This window comes from Nycticebus coucang, chromosome 4 (assembly GCF_027406575.1).
Source record: "Nycticebus coucang isolate mNycCou1 chromosome 4, mNycCou1.pri, whole genome shotgun sequence".
Taxonomy (NCBI): domain Eukaryota; kingdom Metazoa; phylum Chordata; class Mammalia; order Primates; family Lorisidae; genus Nycticebus; species Nycticebus coucang.
Genome location: NC_069783.1, coordinates 10,180,648 through 10,198,683, shown reverse-complemented (window position 1 = coordinate 10,198,683; position 18,036 = coordinate 10,180,648). Strand labels below are relative to the sequence as shown.

General features: G+C 42.9%; 1 protein-coding gene across 1 annotated transcript in view; it reads right to left on the bottom strand.

Annotated features, from left to right (window-relative positions):
* Positions 1 to 15,719: 15,719 nt before the first annotated feature.
* GREB1 (growth regulating estrogen receptor binding 1) overlaps positions 15,720 to 18,036 on the bottom strand; it is a 62,912-nt gene continuing 60,595 nt past the window's right edge. Inside the window, exon 32 of the mRNA XM_053587290.1 lies at positions 15,720 to 17,234. Within this exon, the coding sequence (XP_053443265.1) occupies positions 17,071 to 17,234 (164 nt within the window). The 3' untranslated portion in view covers positions 15,720 to 17,070. The remainder of the gene's footprint in view (positions 17,235 to 18,036) is intronic.

Genomic DNA, 18,036 nt, shown 5'->3' with positions numbered 1-18,036 from the left:
AAATGACTCAGACTCATATAAATCTCCTCAGATGACAAGTCAACTGCCCCAGAAGTTGGCCCCATTGCTGCATCCCATGAGCTGTAGTAAAATTCTCTAGTCCCTCCCCGTAAGGAGCAGCTGTTCACACAGTGTTCACCAACAGAAGCTCCTGTGGACTCTGGAAAGCTGTAGGCCACCAGCTTCCCCATCCTGCCTCTGTCTGTGTGATGCCTGACCAATGGTGGCCAGCCTGGGTGCTACAGAGCTGGGTGCTGGGTGCTGCAGAGCAAGTAACCTATGGTGGCCAGCCTGACCCATGCGGCTGACGGGGACACAGTGGTATGCTCAGTGCCACAGAGCAGGCAGGGCCCAGACACTTTGGCTAGAACAGCTGGACAAGCTGAACCTCAGTTCTTGCTGTCAGGGCAGGCTCTGCCTGCTTCACCGAAGGCCTCAGGCCCGAGCTGCCCAAACAGGGCCAGGCCCCACTCACATTGTCAGCCCTGTGCCTGGAGGCCATGGTGCTAGAGCTGAGAGAGAGAGAGAGAGAGAGACGTGTGCCGAGTCCTGAGCATGCAGGACACAGTGTGGGAGGTGGGTGAGCAAGGTGAGGCACAGGCCAATGAGGCTCAGGTCTGTGGGGCAGGGTCATGGGGAAGGTAGGCACAGCATGGGGACCAGGAAGAGGCTCACTCTGACAAACTGTGTCAATTCTTCCTGGACTCTGCCCACCACCTCCAGGGCCCATCACTCACCCTCCCACTGCAGTGAGAAGCACTGTGCATACTCATGCCACAGGACACACATGCACACTCATTGGACACTGTCGGCCCCCTCACGTTCTAGCAAAAGCGTCACATAGCTCTGCCAAGTTACAAAGAGCTAGAAGCAGCCCACAGTGCAGACGCTGGCGCAGCTGTGAGCTGGAGCTCAGGGAGCTGCGCTGGCAGGGTGGGTGGCTCTGAGCTGGCCCTGGGCTTCATCACTCAACATTAGGCTCCCCAGGGCCTGTCTCTGCATCTGAAAACTGGTGGCGGCAAAAAGCTCTTAAACCATTTAAAAATAAAAAAAATAATTCCACTCAGCAAAAACAGATTTGCGTTTAAAGCAACTTACAATCTTTGTTCATCCCTCTTCATATAAATGGACATGGGCTTGGTTATGAAGATTCTCCCCAAGCCTGCTAAGGGTTACGTAACGTGTGGAGTTTGCCTCATATTACTTTTTTAGAATGGGGAAAGCCCTGAATTGAAAACTATGACTGGTCCCAAGAGTTGTGGATAAAGGATTGCCAATCTGCAGTACTTAATAAGTTTACAATCATTAAATGAAAGAAAGAATGTAACCTCCTGACCACGGTGCCTGACACATAGTAAATGCTCAAAAAATACTAGCTGTCATTATTGTCATCGTCATCCTGGACCCCAAACTGGGCAAAAGTTCTTCACAGGAGCTGCATGACTGACGCACACCCTCTCTGCTGCAGGTCACCCAAGCACAGTGAAAAACAATAGAACCAAAACTTAAGGAATAACAGCTTGAGAGCCTGATAGATGCCCTACTTACATAGTATCCCAACATTTCCTGCAAACCATTAAACAAAACACCACGACCCCAAGAGCCAAGAAAGGCACAAGAGGAAACAGGATCAGCCTCCTTAGTTCCTAAAGGATTGACACTTCAAACAATGATGCAACATTTTATGGCCATTATGTCAACAAAATGTGTCAAGACAAGAACAAACATTGCTGTAACTGTGTGACACCCATGTACTCCTGCCTTAGAGAGGAAACTGAATAACCCAACTGGAAAGCCAATGGGCAATATACTATTTTGAAAGCCATAAAATGCTCAAAAACTTAGATCCTATAATTCAACCTCTGGAATTTTACTTTAAGGTAATTTGCTAAAGTAGAAGAGGCCTCTCTCTGGTGCACAGGGGTTTGTGGGTTTATCTGCAGTGTTCTCTGGTGCTCAGGGGTTTGTGGGTTTATCAGGTTTATCTGCAGCGTTCTTCATCTGGGCATTTACAAGCAGGCTCTGACAAACCCTGCCTAATCCTCACAGTAGCCCCCAACTGTAAATACTATTGTTACCATCAACTTTCACACATGGGGTCATAACAACAAAGAGAAGGTAAGTAAGGTTTTTATCCCACTGCTTAGAAACCCAGGGATTGGAACCCAGGCCCAGGACTTGGAAGCTCAGTGTTCAAACCATGCTGCTCGAGAGCTTAATGGCAAAAGGTAACAGATTGAAGGATCAACATCATGGAACTGGGCAAGTCATACATTTGATCAAATGAATCCTATCTGTTAGGCTGCTCTTAACAAATACAAAGGGTACGGAAACCTTATTTAGCCACATAAACATACTGCGATGATACCATGAACTAGAAAATGGAAGACAAAATCACATTATGACATTATGTACAAATCGTACAGATACGGAGAAAGGTCAGAAGGAAGAGCTTGAAAATGAAAATGGGTCTGCTGAGCAGGCACACGTGACCCCAGTGCAGGGCTGTCACTGTCACTCACTATTGAGCGTGGTGATGCTCAGAAAGGCAGCAGACACTCAGAAACGTTCGGAGAAAAAAGTAACATGTAACCTTAATTAGTTGATATAATCTAGTTTGTTTAATCTTGAGGTAAGTGACAGAAATTCAGCTCCCCTTGCTGCGGTCCCAGGACAGGAGACTGCCTCTGCCACTTATTAGCGGGGTGATTTCAGCAGTTCCGTCACTCGCGTGGGCCCCAGTTCCACATCTGTGACATAGACATCATGATAACTACCCCTAAGTTTAAAGAATTAAATGATATCATGAATATGACAAACGGCTTAGTGTTCTACCTAGGACCCAAAAGTCCAGAAATGTGGAAGACTTTTGTGACCGCGGGAAGGAGGCCTGGGAGGGAGTTTGGTTACGATGTGTGGCCTGGGGGAGTCTTGCACTAATGGAATTGTACTGTATCTTATCAACATCAGGGTGCTCATAAAGGTACACAGAATCTTTTTTGTATTCTTTCTTACAGTTGTGTGTGAATCTATAATTATCTCAGAATTTTTTTAAAGGAAGAAAGGAAAGAAGAAGTAAGATACACAGATAATCATCATTGCATTTTTGGTATACGCCTCTGGGAAAAAAACTTTTAATAGTAGCTGCCATTATTAAAAGGGGATGCTCTAGGCTCCTGAGTATAATTATCTTTATAGTTCTACATTTAAAAATGCGAAGCCATATATTTCTTTGTGTGCTTGGTTGCCTTGACTGCATGTGCGCTGCCTACTCACTCACCCAGATCAAGAGAGAGACCCCCCAAGCTCAGTCGCTGAGCCCTGAGCTCACCAGTATCTGCACCCTTGGAGGCTGTGGCTAAACTCTGAAGGATGAAACTGGCATTGCCTATCCATAACAAAGGGACACAAACTGTGCATCTTAAAACTACAGAAATTTACTCTCTCACCAGTCTGGGAGCTACAAATCTGAGATCAAGGTGTAGGCAGGGCCCTGCTCTCTAAGACTCTAGGGGAGGGTCCCTTGCTTCTCCCAGCTTCAAATGGTTCTCTCAGTAACCTCATCTTAATGTAGCTAATTACATCCATAAGGACTCCATTTATAAATAAGCTCCCATTCTGTGGTGCTGGAGCTTAGGATTTCAACATACATTTATTTTTTTTCAGGACATAGTTCACCCCCTAACACCACCCAAACTCCCCATTCTTAGCGGGCTGGATCACCACCCCTGGAAAAGACCCTTTGATAGAGTGAGAAGTGGAGTTAGATGGGCCTGAAATCCCAAACACGCAAAACAAGTGCTTGCCAAAGTTTTAGAAAAGAGAGGAAAAACTGGGCCAGTATATTCTGCAAATGACAAAAGCAGTCATAGAATTCTTGTTTCTCCTCTAGACATGGAAGCCTTTAAAATTTTGTTCTGGCCATTCCAACTGTTTTGTTAATTAAAATGCTAATTCCCTCTGAGCTGGGAGGCCTGCCTAAACAACGAGGCTAAAAAAGAAATGAAAGCCACACTGGATGCACTCTTGGTTCATGGTCTTTTCCTTAAACAAAACTGTCTGCAAACTCTGAAGCTAGATCTAGCAGGTTTAATACAAATTTGTTTATTAAAAGTGACTCTAAACCTTAATAATGGATGGCTCAGGCTCAAGATGGCGTGTGGTAAGATTATATCTAGGACCAACAATTGGGTTTCCCAGTAAGAAAATAGGTTTCTCAACTTCACTCCAAGGCAGCAGTGCCTCCAAGCCATAGTTTGAGATCGCAGAGAGCAAGCACCAGGAATTTGCCCTAGATAAGGGAGACTGAGCACATTCTTAACCTTGAGGCGAGAATTGGCCTGTTGAATTCAAGTTCAGACATCATAGATTTCAGACTACAAGCAGCCTGGCTTCCTGACACGGCTAAAACCAAAAAGGTTTTTCCATCCACCTCCTTCACTCAGATACCGGTGTGTGTGTGTGTGTGTGTCCGGGGGGGGGGGGGTTCCTCTATGGCTTTTGGCATCATTAAATAGTATATTCTAGGAACATAATTTTTGCCTGGGAAAATGCTTTAGAGAATAGCAACTGCCTTGTTTTAACCATCGTATTTGGTTCCTGGAACTCACTGGATCCCAAAACTGAGGAACATCAAAGAATGATCCATGCACTGGCACAGCCTCAGAAAACCTGAAAGAATCCCCTCCAGTGAGAATGCCCAGGCTGCAGAAAAATGGAGAGATGGGCCTTCCCACAACCCCCATCCCAGGGGATCAGCCTGGCCACAGGCCTAATGGCCAAGCCCAGTGGGTTAGAGAATAAAACACTGAGGGAAATTAACCAGGAACATTTATTCCTAGCACCTGACATTTCCTCCCACATGAAGAGAGTGTTATCAATGTAGCACTTCTGGTTTCTATCTGCTCACTCCACCTTCCCCACAGGCAAGGAGGTAACTAACTATACCAGGAGCTGGAGGTGTAACTCAGCAACTTAGCCCTCTCTCTGCTCCTACGGATCTTCCATGCTAGAAAGTTTGTAGGGGCAATACCCCACACAGCCTGTGTTGCCTGTGACCAGGCAGGTACATCAAATTCTTAATGCAGCATTTGAAAACTCGTTATTGCCAATATGGTGATACCTGCATCAATGTTATTATCAACACAACAGGTGACATTTTAGTCTTCGTTTATTTACTCTTTTGTCTTACCTCTGGATTCATAGAAACTTGATCTCAACAGGCAGCTTCCAGAAACAATCTAGGTGGGATTTTGATTAGCTTTGTAGGCTAATTTAGGGCAGTGTTGGGGCAGAGGAGGAATTGATAGTCTTAGAATATTGAATCTTTCCATTGGGATATAGTTTTCTCTGTATTTATCTTCTTTTATTTCCTTCACAGAAATTTTGTAACTGTCTTCACACAGGTCTTACAATTTTTTTGTTAAATTTAATAATGGTATTTTCTAGCTTTAGTTGCTTTGATGATTGGGAATTTTATTTCCATTAATTTTCTTTCAGTTGGTTATTGCTGACATAAGAAGTCATTTCATTTTTTGATATTTACCTTGGTTTGATTTACTATTTTGTGTTTGGGTTTTCTGCATTTAATCAAACCATAAAATATATGGAAAGAAAACAGAAGGAATTAAGTAAAGATGAAAACAGAAATTAATGAAATTGAAAACAAACATGAAAAGGAGACTTATAACCAGAGGTTTATTCTTTGAAAAATTCCATAAAATAAGTTAAGTCTTTGGCAAGGCTGAACAAAAAAAAAACTGAGAAGACAGAGATACTAAATGAAAAAGAGAATCAAAGATAGTAAAGAGACTTTTAAAATTATAATATAAAAATATAATGTTCAAATTTATGCCAGAAAATTGTTATGAAATAATTTCCCAGAGTATCAATTTTAGAACTTTAGAAAAATCTGAATATTCAAGTAAAAAAAAACTGTACAGATAGTAAGAAAAGAAAATTAGCTATTCCTTAAAAGGAAAAATAGAAGAAACTAAGTCTAGGTTATTTTAAAGAGCCAGAGTATTTTAATGTATTTATTACTCTTAACTGGTTTGGGATTAGTGTTATTTCTGGTCTTGCAGAAATTTAGATTCCTATACTTTCCAATGCTCTGGAATAGCCTTATTTTGTTGTGATAAAATACACAAAAATTTTACATTTATTGACATTTAGTATATTTATAGTGTTGTATAACCATCACTACTACCTAGTTCAGAACATTTTCTGGAATAGTTTGTAACACAGAATCTCTGGAATCTCCCCTTTGAATATTAATTCCTTTATATCAAACACGTTACTGTGTCAGTCAAATCTCATCTCCATTGGTCTCTTTTTTCTGGGAGGTGGACCAGCATCCATTTATAATTGTGGAATTTACCCATTCTAATCACATTTCTAACATTTTTTTGTCTTTGCAGTTTTTGGCCGCAGGCTGGGTTTGAACCCGCCACCACTGGTATATGGGGCCGGTGCCCTCCTCCTTTGAGCCACAGGTGCCGCCCCCTAACAATTTTTACTTCAAATATTTTATAGTCTATTAACATGGCTACAAAGTTTTGTGCTCCTTATCATCTCCTTGGGAATAATTTTGTAACTTTAACTTAAAATTGCTCTTTGCTCATTTATCTTTTTAAAATATTAAATTCTGGCTCAGTGCCCATAGCACAGTGGTTATGGTGCCAGCCACATACACTGAGGCTGACGGGTTCGAGCCCAGCCCAGGCCAGCTAGACAACAATGACAACTGCAACAACAACAACAAAATAGCCGGGCATTGTGGGCCCCTGCAGTCCCAGCTACTTCAGAGGTTGAGGCAAGAGAATCGCTTAAGCCCAGGAGTTTGAAGTTGCTGTGAGCTGTGACACCAAAGCACTCTACTGAGGGCGACATAGTAAGACTCCGTTTCAAAAAAAAAAAAAAAAAAAAAATTAAATTCTATTCTAATTAGCTTTTTTATCCTAGTCTGAGAAACCCAATCTAGTAGTAGGTAAATTTAATTCATTGATGTCTGACTATTGAGATGTTGGCGTGCGCCCTGCCATCTACTTTTATTTCTTATTTACCAAGATTCCCTGCCGTTTTCCGCCTCCCCAGCCTCATCTTGCCTCCATTGGATTCATGGATTTTGTCATTGCTGTTTTCCCTTTAATGTTTTTAGATGTTGGACATCGTGTTTCTTTCCTTTTGGCACTACAAATGTTTTTAGTTCATTTTTATATGTTCCTTTTCCACTAACATGCCAATCACTGCAGCCCCAGTGAGTCAACAACATTAGCTCAATTTTGCCATTTTCTCACTTCCTCCATCACCATGTTGAGATCATCTAAGCTACAGGAAATTCACTGATGCACTCAGTGGACACTTTGTAAGTATCCGTTGTCTGTTGACATGTGCTGGGCAAGTTTAAGTTTCAGGGGATACAGCAGTGAACAAAATTCCTACCTTCACCTGGAGCAGATTAAAAACTCAAAAATGGGAGGCGGAGCAAGATGGCGGCCGAGTAACAGCTTCCTTGCATCTGGGCACCGTGAGTCTGGGGAGATAGGACTCCAGGCATCTCTGGCTGGTGGGATCTGCCTATCATCACTCCTATGAGGATACAGGGAGTCAGCGAGAGACTTCTGGACCCCAAGAGGAGGACTAAAACAGTGGAAAACCGGCAAGTGGTCGCGTGTGTTCAATCCGTCTAAACCCGCCCACAACTGTAAGTTCAGTAGCAGCGAGACTGCAAACCAGAAAGGCCTTACCTGTGAACTCTTTTGGTGTCCTAGGACTTGGCACTGAGTTGAACTGCCTTGGGGAGAGCCTGAGCGGGAGTGCGGAGAACTTTGGCCGTTGTCTAGGGCCCCAGTCTGAGCCGCTGAGCCAGACGGAGCTAATAGTGTTTGGCGGTGGGTCACACGGAACCATTGCCAGTGATCTGCCCCGGCAAGCTCCGCCCCCAGGGTCGCAGAGCTAGAAACGGGTGGGAGCTGGTAACCCAGCAATCAAGTAGCCTAAGGGTGGGGTCTGAGCTGCCTTGCAGCCCTAACCCTCAGGGGCAGAGTGAGACCGGTTTTGGCACACTGGGTAAGTGGATAGCCACTTCAGCAGTGATTCCAGCGAGAAAGCGGGGAAAGCTTCTGCTCAGCAAGTTTACAAGTTCAAAGTGCCTTTTAAGTGGGCTGAAGAGAGACTTAGGGTGTCTACCTGCTGGGGTTTGAGAAATCAGCAGCCTCCAGTCGTATCAGAACTGTGATTAACATCTCATACCCCAGAAGACCACGTGTTGCCCAGACAATATTCAATAACATATACAAACTGCCTGGTTTTTGGTTGTGTATTTTTTTCTTTTTTTTTTGTTTGGTTGGGTTTTTTGTTTATTTTTACGTTGTTGATGTTATTTTGTTTTTTAATTTCAATCTTTTCCATACAGATCCCTTTTTCTTTCTCGATTTTTCTAGTTTAATTATAATTTCCCATTGCTGCCTTTTTTAATAACTAGAACTTCATTTTTGCTAGTGTTTCTACCGCTATCATTTGGTTTTTCACCCAATTTTATCCCCGTTAAGTTTTCTGTTTGCTTGTTTTGGTTTGATCTATAGCATTTTTGTCTTTCCTCTCTACTTGGTGGAGGTGGGGTACTGTGTCTGATCAGGTTAGCAAAGAGCTGCTGACCTCAAGGAAACCACCCAACTGGGCACCCCCAGAAGGTGGGGATTTTTAAGGTTGTGTCAAAGTACCCTACTGTACACCTATATTGCCCTGTCTCCCTCTTTCTGTGCCTCTCTTCTTTTTGCAATATTCCTTATACCCACCCCCTCTCCTTTCTCTATCTTTCTTTTTTTTCTTATCACTCGGTCCTCCTTTCTTTCATCCCTTTTTTGCTCTTCAACCTTCTCACCCTTCTGGTCCTGTAACCCTTAGTCCACAGGCACAAGAACTTAAAGAGCAAGAGGAAGAGAAAGGAAAATTAGGGCAAGGAAACAGATAAAAGAAATCACTCATGAGGAAGAATCAGCAGAAAACTCCAGGCAACATGAAGAACCAGTCCAGAACAACCCCGCCAAGGGACCATGAGGTAGCTACTGCAGATGATTCCACCTGTAAAGAAATGTTAGGAATGACAGAAAGGGAATTTAGAATACACATGTTGAAAACAATGAAAGAAATGATGGAAACAATGAAGGAAATTGCTACTAAAGTGGAAAATAACCAAAAGGAAATCCAAAAACAGAATCAAATAAGAGATGAACGATATGAAGAATATAAAAAGGATATAGCAGACCTGAAGGATCTGAAACAGTCAATTAGGGAACTTAAAGATGCAATGGAAAGTATCAGCAACAGGTTAGACCATGCAGAACAAAGAATTTCAGAGGTAGAAGACAAAGTTCTTGAGATAACTCAGACAGTAAAAGAGGCAGAAAAGAAGAGAGAGAAAGTAGAACGTTCACTGTCAGAATTATGGGACTTTATGAAGCGTTCCAACATACGAGTTATAGGAATTCCAGAAGGGGAAGAAGAATGCCCCAGAGGAATGGAAGCCATACTAGAGAATATTATAAAAGAAAATTTCCCAAACATCACCAAAGATTCTGACACACTGCTTTCAGAGGGATATCGGACCCCAGGTCGCCTCAACTCTAACCGAGCTTCTCCAAGACACATTGTGATGAACCTGTCCAAAGTCAAGACAAAAGAAAAGATTCTGCAAGCTGCCAGGAGTAAGCGCCAGTTGACCTACAGGGGCAAATCCATCAGAGTGACCGCAGACTTCTCTAATGAAACTTTCCAAGCAAGAAGACAATGGTCATCTACCTTTAATCTACTTAAACAGAACAATTTTCAGCCCAGAATTATGTACCCCGCTAAGCTAAGCTTCAAAATTGACGGAGAAATCAACTCATTTACGGATATACAAACATTGAGGAAATTCGCCACAACAAGACCAGCTCTACAGGAAATACTTCAACCTGTTCTGCACACTGACCACCACAATGGATCAGCAGCAAAGTAAGAACTCAGAAATCAAAGGACAGAACCTAACCTCCACACTGATGCAAAAGATAAAACTAAGCAATGGACTCTCACAAAATAAGACGAATAGAATACTTCCACACTTATCAATTATCTCAATAAATGTTAATGGCTTGAATTCCCCACTGAAGTGACATAGATTGGCTGACTGGATTAATAAACACAAGCCATCCATTTGCTGTCTGCAAGAAACACACCTGGCTTTTTGTCAAAAGACGAAAATTGTCAAAAGACAATTAAAGCTCCGAGTCAAGGGTTGGAAGACAATTTTTCAGGCAAATGGAATTCAGAAGAAAAGAGGAGTTGCAATCTTATTTTCAGATACATGTGGATTTAAAGCAACTAAAGTCAAAAAAGACAAAGATGGTCACTTTATATTGGTCAAGGGAAAACTACAACAAGAAGACATTTCAATTCTAAATATTTATGCACCCAATTTAAATGCTCCCAGATTCTTGAAACAGACCTTACTCAGTCTGAGCAATATGATATCTGATAATACCATCATAACAGGGGACTTTAACACTCCTCTGACAGAGCTGGACAGATCCTCTAAACAGAAATTAAACAAAGATATAAGAGATTTAAATGAGACCCTAGAACAACTGTGCTTGATAGATGCATATAGAACACTCCACCCCAAAGGTAAAGAATATACATTCTTCTCATCACCCCATGGAACATTCTCCAAAATTGATCATATCCTGGGACACAAAACAAATATCAACAGAATCAAAAGAATTGAAATTTTACCTTGTATCTTTTCAGACCATAAGGCACTAAAGGTGGAACTCAACTCTAACAGAAATGCTCAACCCCACCCAAAGGCATGGAAATTAAACAATCTTCTGTTGAATAACAGATGGGTGCAGGAAGAAACAAAACAGGAAATCATTAACTTCCTTGAGCACAACAACAATGAAGACACAAGCTACCAAAACCTGTGGGATACTGCAAAAGCAGTTTTGAGAGGAAAATTCATTGCTTTAGATGCCTACATTCGAAAAACAGAAAGAGAGCACATCAACAATCTCACAAGAGATCTTATGGAATTGGAAAAAGAAGAACAATCTAAGCCTAAACTCAGTAGAAGAAAAGAAATATCCAAAATCAAATCAGAGATCAATGAAATTGAAAACAAAAGAATCATTCAGAAAATTAATGAAACAAGGAGTTGGTTTTTTGAAAAAATAAATAAAATAGATAAACCATTGGCCAGACTAACGAGGAATAGAAAAGTAAAATCTCTAGTAACCTCAATCAGAAATGATAAAGGGGAAATAACAACTGATCCCACAGAGATACAAGAGATCATCTCTGAATACTACCAGAAACTCTATGCCCAGAAATTTGACAATGTGAAGGAAATGGATCAATATTTGGAATCACACCCTCTCCCTAGACTTAGCCAGGAAGAAATAGAGCTCCTGAACAGACCAATTTCAAGCACTGAGATCAAAGAAACAATAAAAAATCTTCCAACCAAAAAATGCCCTGGTCCAGATGGCTTCACTCCAGAATTCTATCAAACCTTCAAGGATGAGCTTATTCCTGTCCTGCAGAAATTATTCCAAAAAACTGAGGAAGAAGGAATCTTCACCAACACATTCTATGAAGCAAACATCACCCTGATACCAAAACCAGGAAAAGACCCAAACAAAAAGAATTTCAGACCAATCTCACTCATGAATATAGATGGAAAAATTCTCAACAAAATCCTAGCCAATAGATTAAAGCTTATCATCAAAAAAGTCATTCATCATGATCAAGTAGGCTTCATCCCAGGGATGCAAGGCTGGTTTAACATACGCAAGTCCATAAACGTTATTCACCATATTAACAGAGGCAAAAATAAAGATCACATGATCCTCTCAATAGATGCAGAAAAAGCATTTGATAAAATCCAGCATCCTTTTCTAATTAGAACACCGAAGAGTATAGGCATAGGTGGCACATTTCTAAAACTGATTGAAGCTATCTATGACAAACCCACAGCCAATATTTTACTGAATGGAGTAAAACTGAAAGCTTTTCCTCTTAGAACTGGAACCAGACAAGGTTGTCCTCTGTCACCTTTACTATTCAACATGGTGCTGGAAGTTCAAGCCAATACAATTCGGCAAGACAAGGAAATAAAGGGAATCCAAATGGGAGCAGAGGAGGTCAAACTCTCCCTCTTTGCTGATGACATGATCTTATACTTAGAGAACCCCAAAGACTCAACCACAAGACTCCTAGAAGTCATCAAAAAATACAGTAATGTTTCAGGATATAAAATCAATGTCCACAAGTCAGTAGCCTTTGTATACACCAATAACAGTCAAGATGAGAAGCTAATTAAGGACACAACTCCCTTCACCATAGTTTCAAAGAAAATGAAATACCTAGGAATATACCTAATGAAGGAGGTGAAGGACCTCTATAAAGAAAATTATGAAATCCTCAGAAAGGAAATAGCAGAGGATATTAACAAATGGAAGAACATACCATGCTCATGGATGGGAAGAATCAACATTGTTAAAATGTCTATACTTCCCAAAGCAATCTACCCATTCAATGCCATTCCTATCAAAGTATCTACATCGTACTTTCAAGATTTGGAAAAAATGATTCTGCGTTTTGTATGGAACCAGAAAAAAACCCGTATAGCTAAGGCAGTTCTTAGTAATAAAAATAAAGCTGGGGGCATCAGCATACCAGATTTTAGTCTGTACTACAAAGCCATAGTGGTCAAGACAGCATGGTACTGGCACAAAAACAGAGACATAGACACTTGGAATCGAATTGAAAACCAAGAAATGAAACTAACATCTTACAACCACCTAATCTTCGATAAACCAAACAAGAACTTACCTTGGGGGAAAGACTCCCTATTCAATAAATGGTGTTGGGAGAACTGGATGTCTACCTGTAAAAGACTGAAACTGGACCCACACCTTTCCCCACTCACAAAAATTGATTCAAGATGGATAAAGGACTTAAATTTAAGGCATGAAACAATAAAAATCCTCCAAGAAAGCATAGGAAAAACACTGGAAGATATTGGCCTGGGGGAAGACTTCATGAAGAAGACTGCCATGGCAATTGCAACAACAACAAAAATAAACAAATGGGACTTCATTAAACTGAAAAGCTTCTGTACAGCTAAGGAGACAATAACCAAAGCAAAGAGACAACCTACACAATGGGAAAGGATATTTGCATATTTTCAATCAGACAAAAGCTTGATAACTAGGATCTATAGAGAACTCAAATTAATCCACATGAAAAAAGCCAACAATCCCATAGATCAATGGGCAAGAGACATGAATACAACTTTCTCTAAAGATGACAGACAAATGCTAACAAACATATGAAAAAATGTTCATCATCTCTATATATTAGAGAAATGCAAATCAAAACAACCCTGAGATATCATCTAACCCCAGTGAGAATGGCCCACATCACAAAATCTCAAAACTGCAGATGCTGGCGTGGATGTGGAGAGAAGGGAACATTTTTACACTGCTGGTGGGACTGCAAACTAGTACAACCTTTCTGGAAGGAAGTATGGAGAAACCTCAAAGCACTCAAGCTAGACCTCCCATTTGATCCTGCAAGCCCATTACTGGGCATCTACCCAGAAGGGAAAAAATCCTTTTATCATAAGGACACTTGTACTAGACTGTTTATTGCAGCTCAATTTACAATTGCCAAAATGTGGAAACAGCCTACATGCCCACCAACCCAGGAATGGATTAACAAGCTGTGGTATATGTATACCATGGAATACTATTCAGCCATTAAAAAAAATGGAGACTTTACATCCTTCGTATTAACTTGGCTGGAAGTGGAAGACATTATTCTTAGTAAAGCATCACGAGAATGGAGAAGCATGAATCCTATGTACTCAATCTTGATATGAGGACAATTAATGACAATTATGGTTATGGGGGGGAAGCAGAAAGAGGGATGGAGGGAGGGGGGTGGGGCCTTGGTGTGTGTCACACTTTATGGGGGCAAGACATGATTGCAAGAGGGCCTTTACCTAACAATTGCAATCAGTGTAACTGGCTTATTGTACCCTCAATGAATCCCCAACAATAAAAAAAAAAAAAAAAAAAAACTCAAAAATGCATTCTGTTTAGTAGTTACCAATCTGGGATGGCCTCAGGGGGGAGGTGACCTATGAGTCGTGATCCAAGGGTCATGGAGGGAAGAGCTCTCGGAGCAGAGGAGACAGGAAGGCCGGAGCTGGGCACATGCCCGCAGAGGTCCCGGGGTCCTGCAGCCTGACAAGCAGTGAGGGGAGTTAGAGGTCCTCGCAGACCATGTACGTTCCTGTCCAAAGCCTCTTACGGACTCCTCCAGTGCCTCCCAGCTCTCTATTCTCTCCAGCCTGTCTGGCTATTTCACCTGCCGACGGAGGTAACTTTCCCAGATGTCTAATTGCTTTCTTGAATGTTTGGATACATTATAATCTCACGTCTCTGCTTTTTTTTTTGGTAGAGACAGAGTCTCACTTTATGGCCCTGGGTAGAGTGCCGTGGCGTCACACAGCTCACAGCAACCTCCAACTCCAGGGCTTAAGTGATTCTCTTGCCTCAGCCTCCTGAGCAGCTGGGACTACAGGCGCCCGCCACAACGCCCGGCTATTTTTTTGGTTGCAATTCAGCCAGGGCTGGGCTTGAACCCGCCACCCTCGGTATATGGGGCCGGCACCTTACCAACTGAGCCACAGGCGCCTTGACCACCCTTGGTTCACAGGACTGTTTGCTTTACAAACTCTTCACTGAGGTCACCACCTTTCTCACTGTTTTGTGTTCTTAAGTATTTTCTGGATCTTAGTTGTGTGTTTATTTCTGTTCTAGGGAGCTCCTGCTTACTTACTACGTTTACCATAAACGACTTCAAATGATTATAGGGACAGAACGTCCCGGGGCAGACAGGGGCGCCAACGGCTCGTCTACACAGAGGTCTGGCTCCCTAAGGCCCCTTCTGCTTTGCGCTGCGGCCGGCTGCTTGGCACAGGTGGGTGGAATACGGGGAGTATGATGGGAAGGGCTGCAAGGAATCAAATAGCTTTGGGGCTCCAAACTTCCTCCCCATTTTGGGACAAATGCCCCCGGTCTCCTTCCGCAGCCGCTCTGAGCTCAGCACCCCCAAACTGCCCTTCCTTTGTGGATGTCTTCTCTGCATACTTTGCACTGGCTTCCCCATATTTGTCTTTTGGTACATCCAATTCTGTCTGCTTTTTCTCCTTCAGGAATTCCTCAGTGTGTTAATATGCCTCATGCTGACGGTGATATTCTGATTTCCTTCCCAAAACTCCACTTGGTTGCACCGCGAGATTTTAAGCACATAGACCTGATGATCACCGGCCACACTGCCTCCCCTCAGAGCCACACAATCAAGCCCCACCAAAGAACCAACACATGCATCACACATTTTATTTATAAGACTGGAACAAACAAGAGTGTTAGTTCGAGGGTTTTTTCTGAGTTTAAATTAACTAACAAAATGGGGAGAATGATACAGAAGGTGCTATTTACAAAAGACAAAGCTAAAAAGGTCAGTTTTTATTCCAAAATAGGAATAATGACATACACAAAATGATCATTTTATAAACACTGATCTCAGCCTTTATGGACTTTTTTCCTTTGGGGGGAAAAACAAGATTGGCACTAACTCTTTGGGTATTATCTTTTAAAACAGTTTATCCTCAGGCTGTTATCCATTAGAGTGCTTCTATATGTCTAAGATAGATGTATAAGAACACATTCTGGGCAATTATTTTCTATCTTTTATCTTCTCTTTCAAGCTATGGGCCACTTCACAGAGTGGTATTGGGGGTAGGGGTGGAGCCCTGGGCTGTGGAGCCAGAAACGGGGAGTTTGAACTAAGTTTCTAGTTCTTTTAGCTGTGTGACCAGGTGAGGCACCCTCTTTGCAACTCAACCTTCTTGTCTTTTAAGTGAGAAGAAGAATCCTGATCACACAAGCAGAGGATTAAAGATGATCACTGTTGAAGTGCCTGGCCCTATGCCTGGGCCCCAGGAGGCCTCTAAACCAGCTGGTCTAAACACTATCTCATCAGGCTGCAAAGGGACGAGTTCGTGGGACGTGTACCAGGCGTCCCTCTCTTCTCTTCCTCTCCACTCAGGTGACATTCTCCCCGAAGGAACCAACCATTAGTAAGAGAAAACAAGCTACTTAAGGAACTGAAACTAAGCTTCAATAAATTATGATCGGAAGTCTAGTTCTCATCAACTATTTTATAAATCACTTTGGTGTGTTTGTCATTTGCTTCAAGTAAGGAACGTGGTCCTCTTTCCTTTGTAAGGCAAATTGTAGGTCAACCTCTGTAAGCCTCGTTTCCTCCTTAAGCTTCCATAGTTTTAAAGAAAGCTTCTTTTCATTTTTGCCCTTTCTAAGAGGTAGGGTATTTACCCTGTACTATTTTAATAGAATCGTATTTGCTCTGAAACAGATTGTTTTACTTTATTAAATTTGATGCCTTTGGGCTAGCTTCTAAAAGAAAAAACTTATAGGCAGTTAAATAATTCTTCTTACAAAGATCTGCTTCTTATATTTTTCCCCTCTCCAGCCTTTACAGTTAAAATGTTCCTTTGGAATATTGCTTTGTAGAAGGTTATAGGGAAACCTACTTAGCTGAATTACCATCTACTGCCTGAAATACTGGCAGCTCTCTAAGAGAATTCAAGAGTCACTGGAACTAAGAGAAACGTCTGGTTTGTCCATGGAAGCACGTGGGTGACGTGATAGGAAGCAAAACTTTGTTCTTCATGAAATGGACTTCACGACAGCCCAGGGCCACGTCCGGCCCAGAACTGGGGAGTCTGGGCTCGGTCCTGCCCTCCTCAGAGTCATCCTCCTTCTCCTGACTTCCGAGACCAGGACCTCTGGACCTCAGTGCCCCATGAGGGGATGCGCGGCAGGGTCTGGGGTCTGTTCCAGTCCAATACCCTGTGGTTCTAGAATGTCCTTTAGCCTCAACTCAGGATGAGGGTGCTGCACACTCTACTCTTCAGAAAAACTGCTGCTGTCCCCCTCAGATATGTCGTCCAGTCAGAAAAAAGAGTGGCCGGTCTTCCCTGGCATTGGCCGTCTGAAATTCATCACGCAGTCGGAACTGCCACTGGTCCTCGAGCTCCAGGCGGACGACCGTCTGGCGCAGCGAGCTCCGGTCCTGGCAGATCACACACAGGGTGGCGCCTGCACGGGTGAGGCAGAGGCGTGGAAAGGAAGGGCTGAGTTTACTCAGATGGAAGCCACACCTGGATTCTACTGACAGTAACAAGATAGGGCTCCGCTTGGAAGAGCAAAGTCCCTTGTTTCTTTTGGGACAACATACAATCTTAACAAGACAGACAGTGCGGCCAGGATATGGCGGGTGTCGCGGGGGAGACAACAGGGAGGCAGAGGTGCGGTCTGACCACAAACCCTGGCATCCTCAGATCCAACCCTCGGTCACATCCCTGCACACTCCACCCACTCTCACTGCCTTTTTCCCCCAGCCAAAGCCTGCCCATCCATCCAGGTGGGGGCAGCTCCCGCTGTCCCCTGTGCCCAGCCCTGGGAATTCTGCCTCCTCTCACCCCTGGCACCCAGCGACACATGGACCAGGTCTCCTGCAACTCCGCCCTCCTCCCTCCCCGCATGTCCAACTTTTAGATGAAACATTTCCTGACACAGAGTTGCTGTAGCACCTTCTCAGTATCTCCCAAGGCCTAACTGTTGGTGCCCATTAAATACCTTCTGCAGGGCGGGTCGGAGGGATCAGAGTGAAGAACCGCCAAGGAAAGCGAAGGTCACTTAGAACCCGTCAGGGATAGAAATACAGACTGGAAATCATTTTTTGCAAAGTCATGCAGTGGTTGTCATTCTCAACCACTCCGGTGTGGAAAGGGGACAGATTAGAATAAAAGCAAAGGAGTACACAGGCCCTCCCTGGGCAAGGGAAATGGACCCTTCTGCCAGGAGGAAGTGGCATCTAAGGGGACCAGGACACTGATGT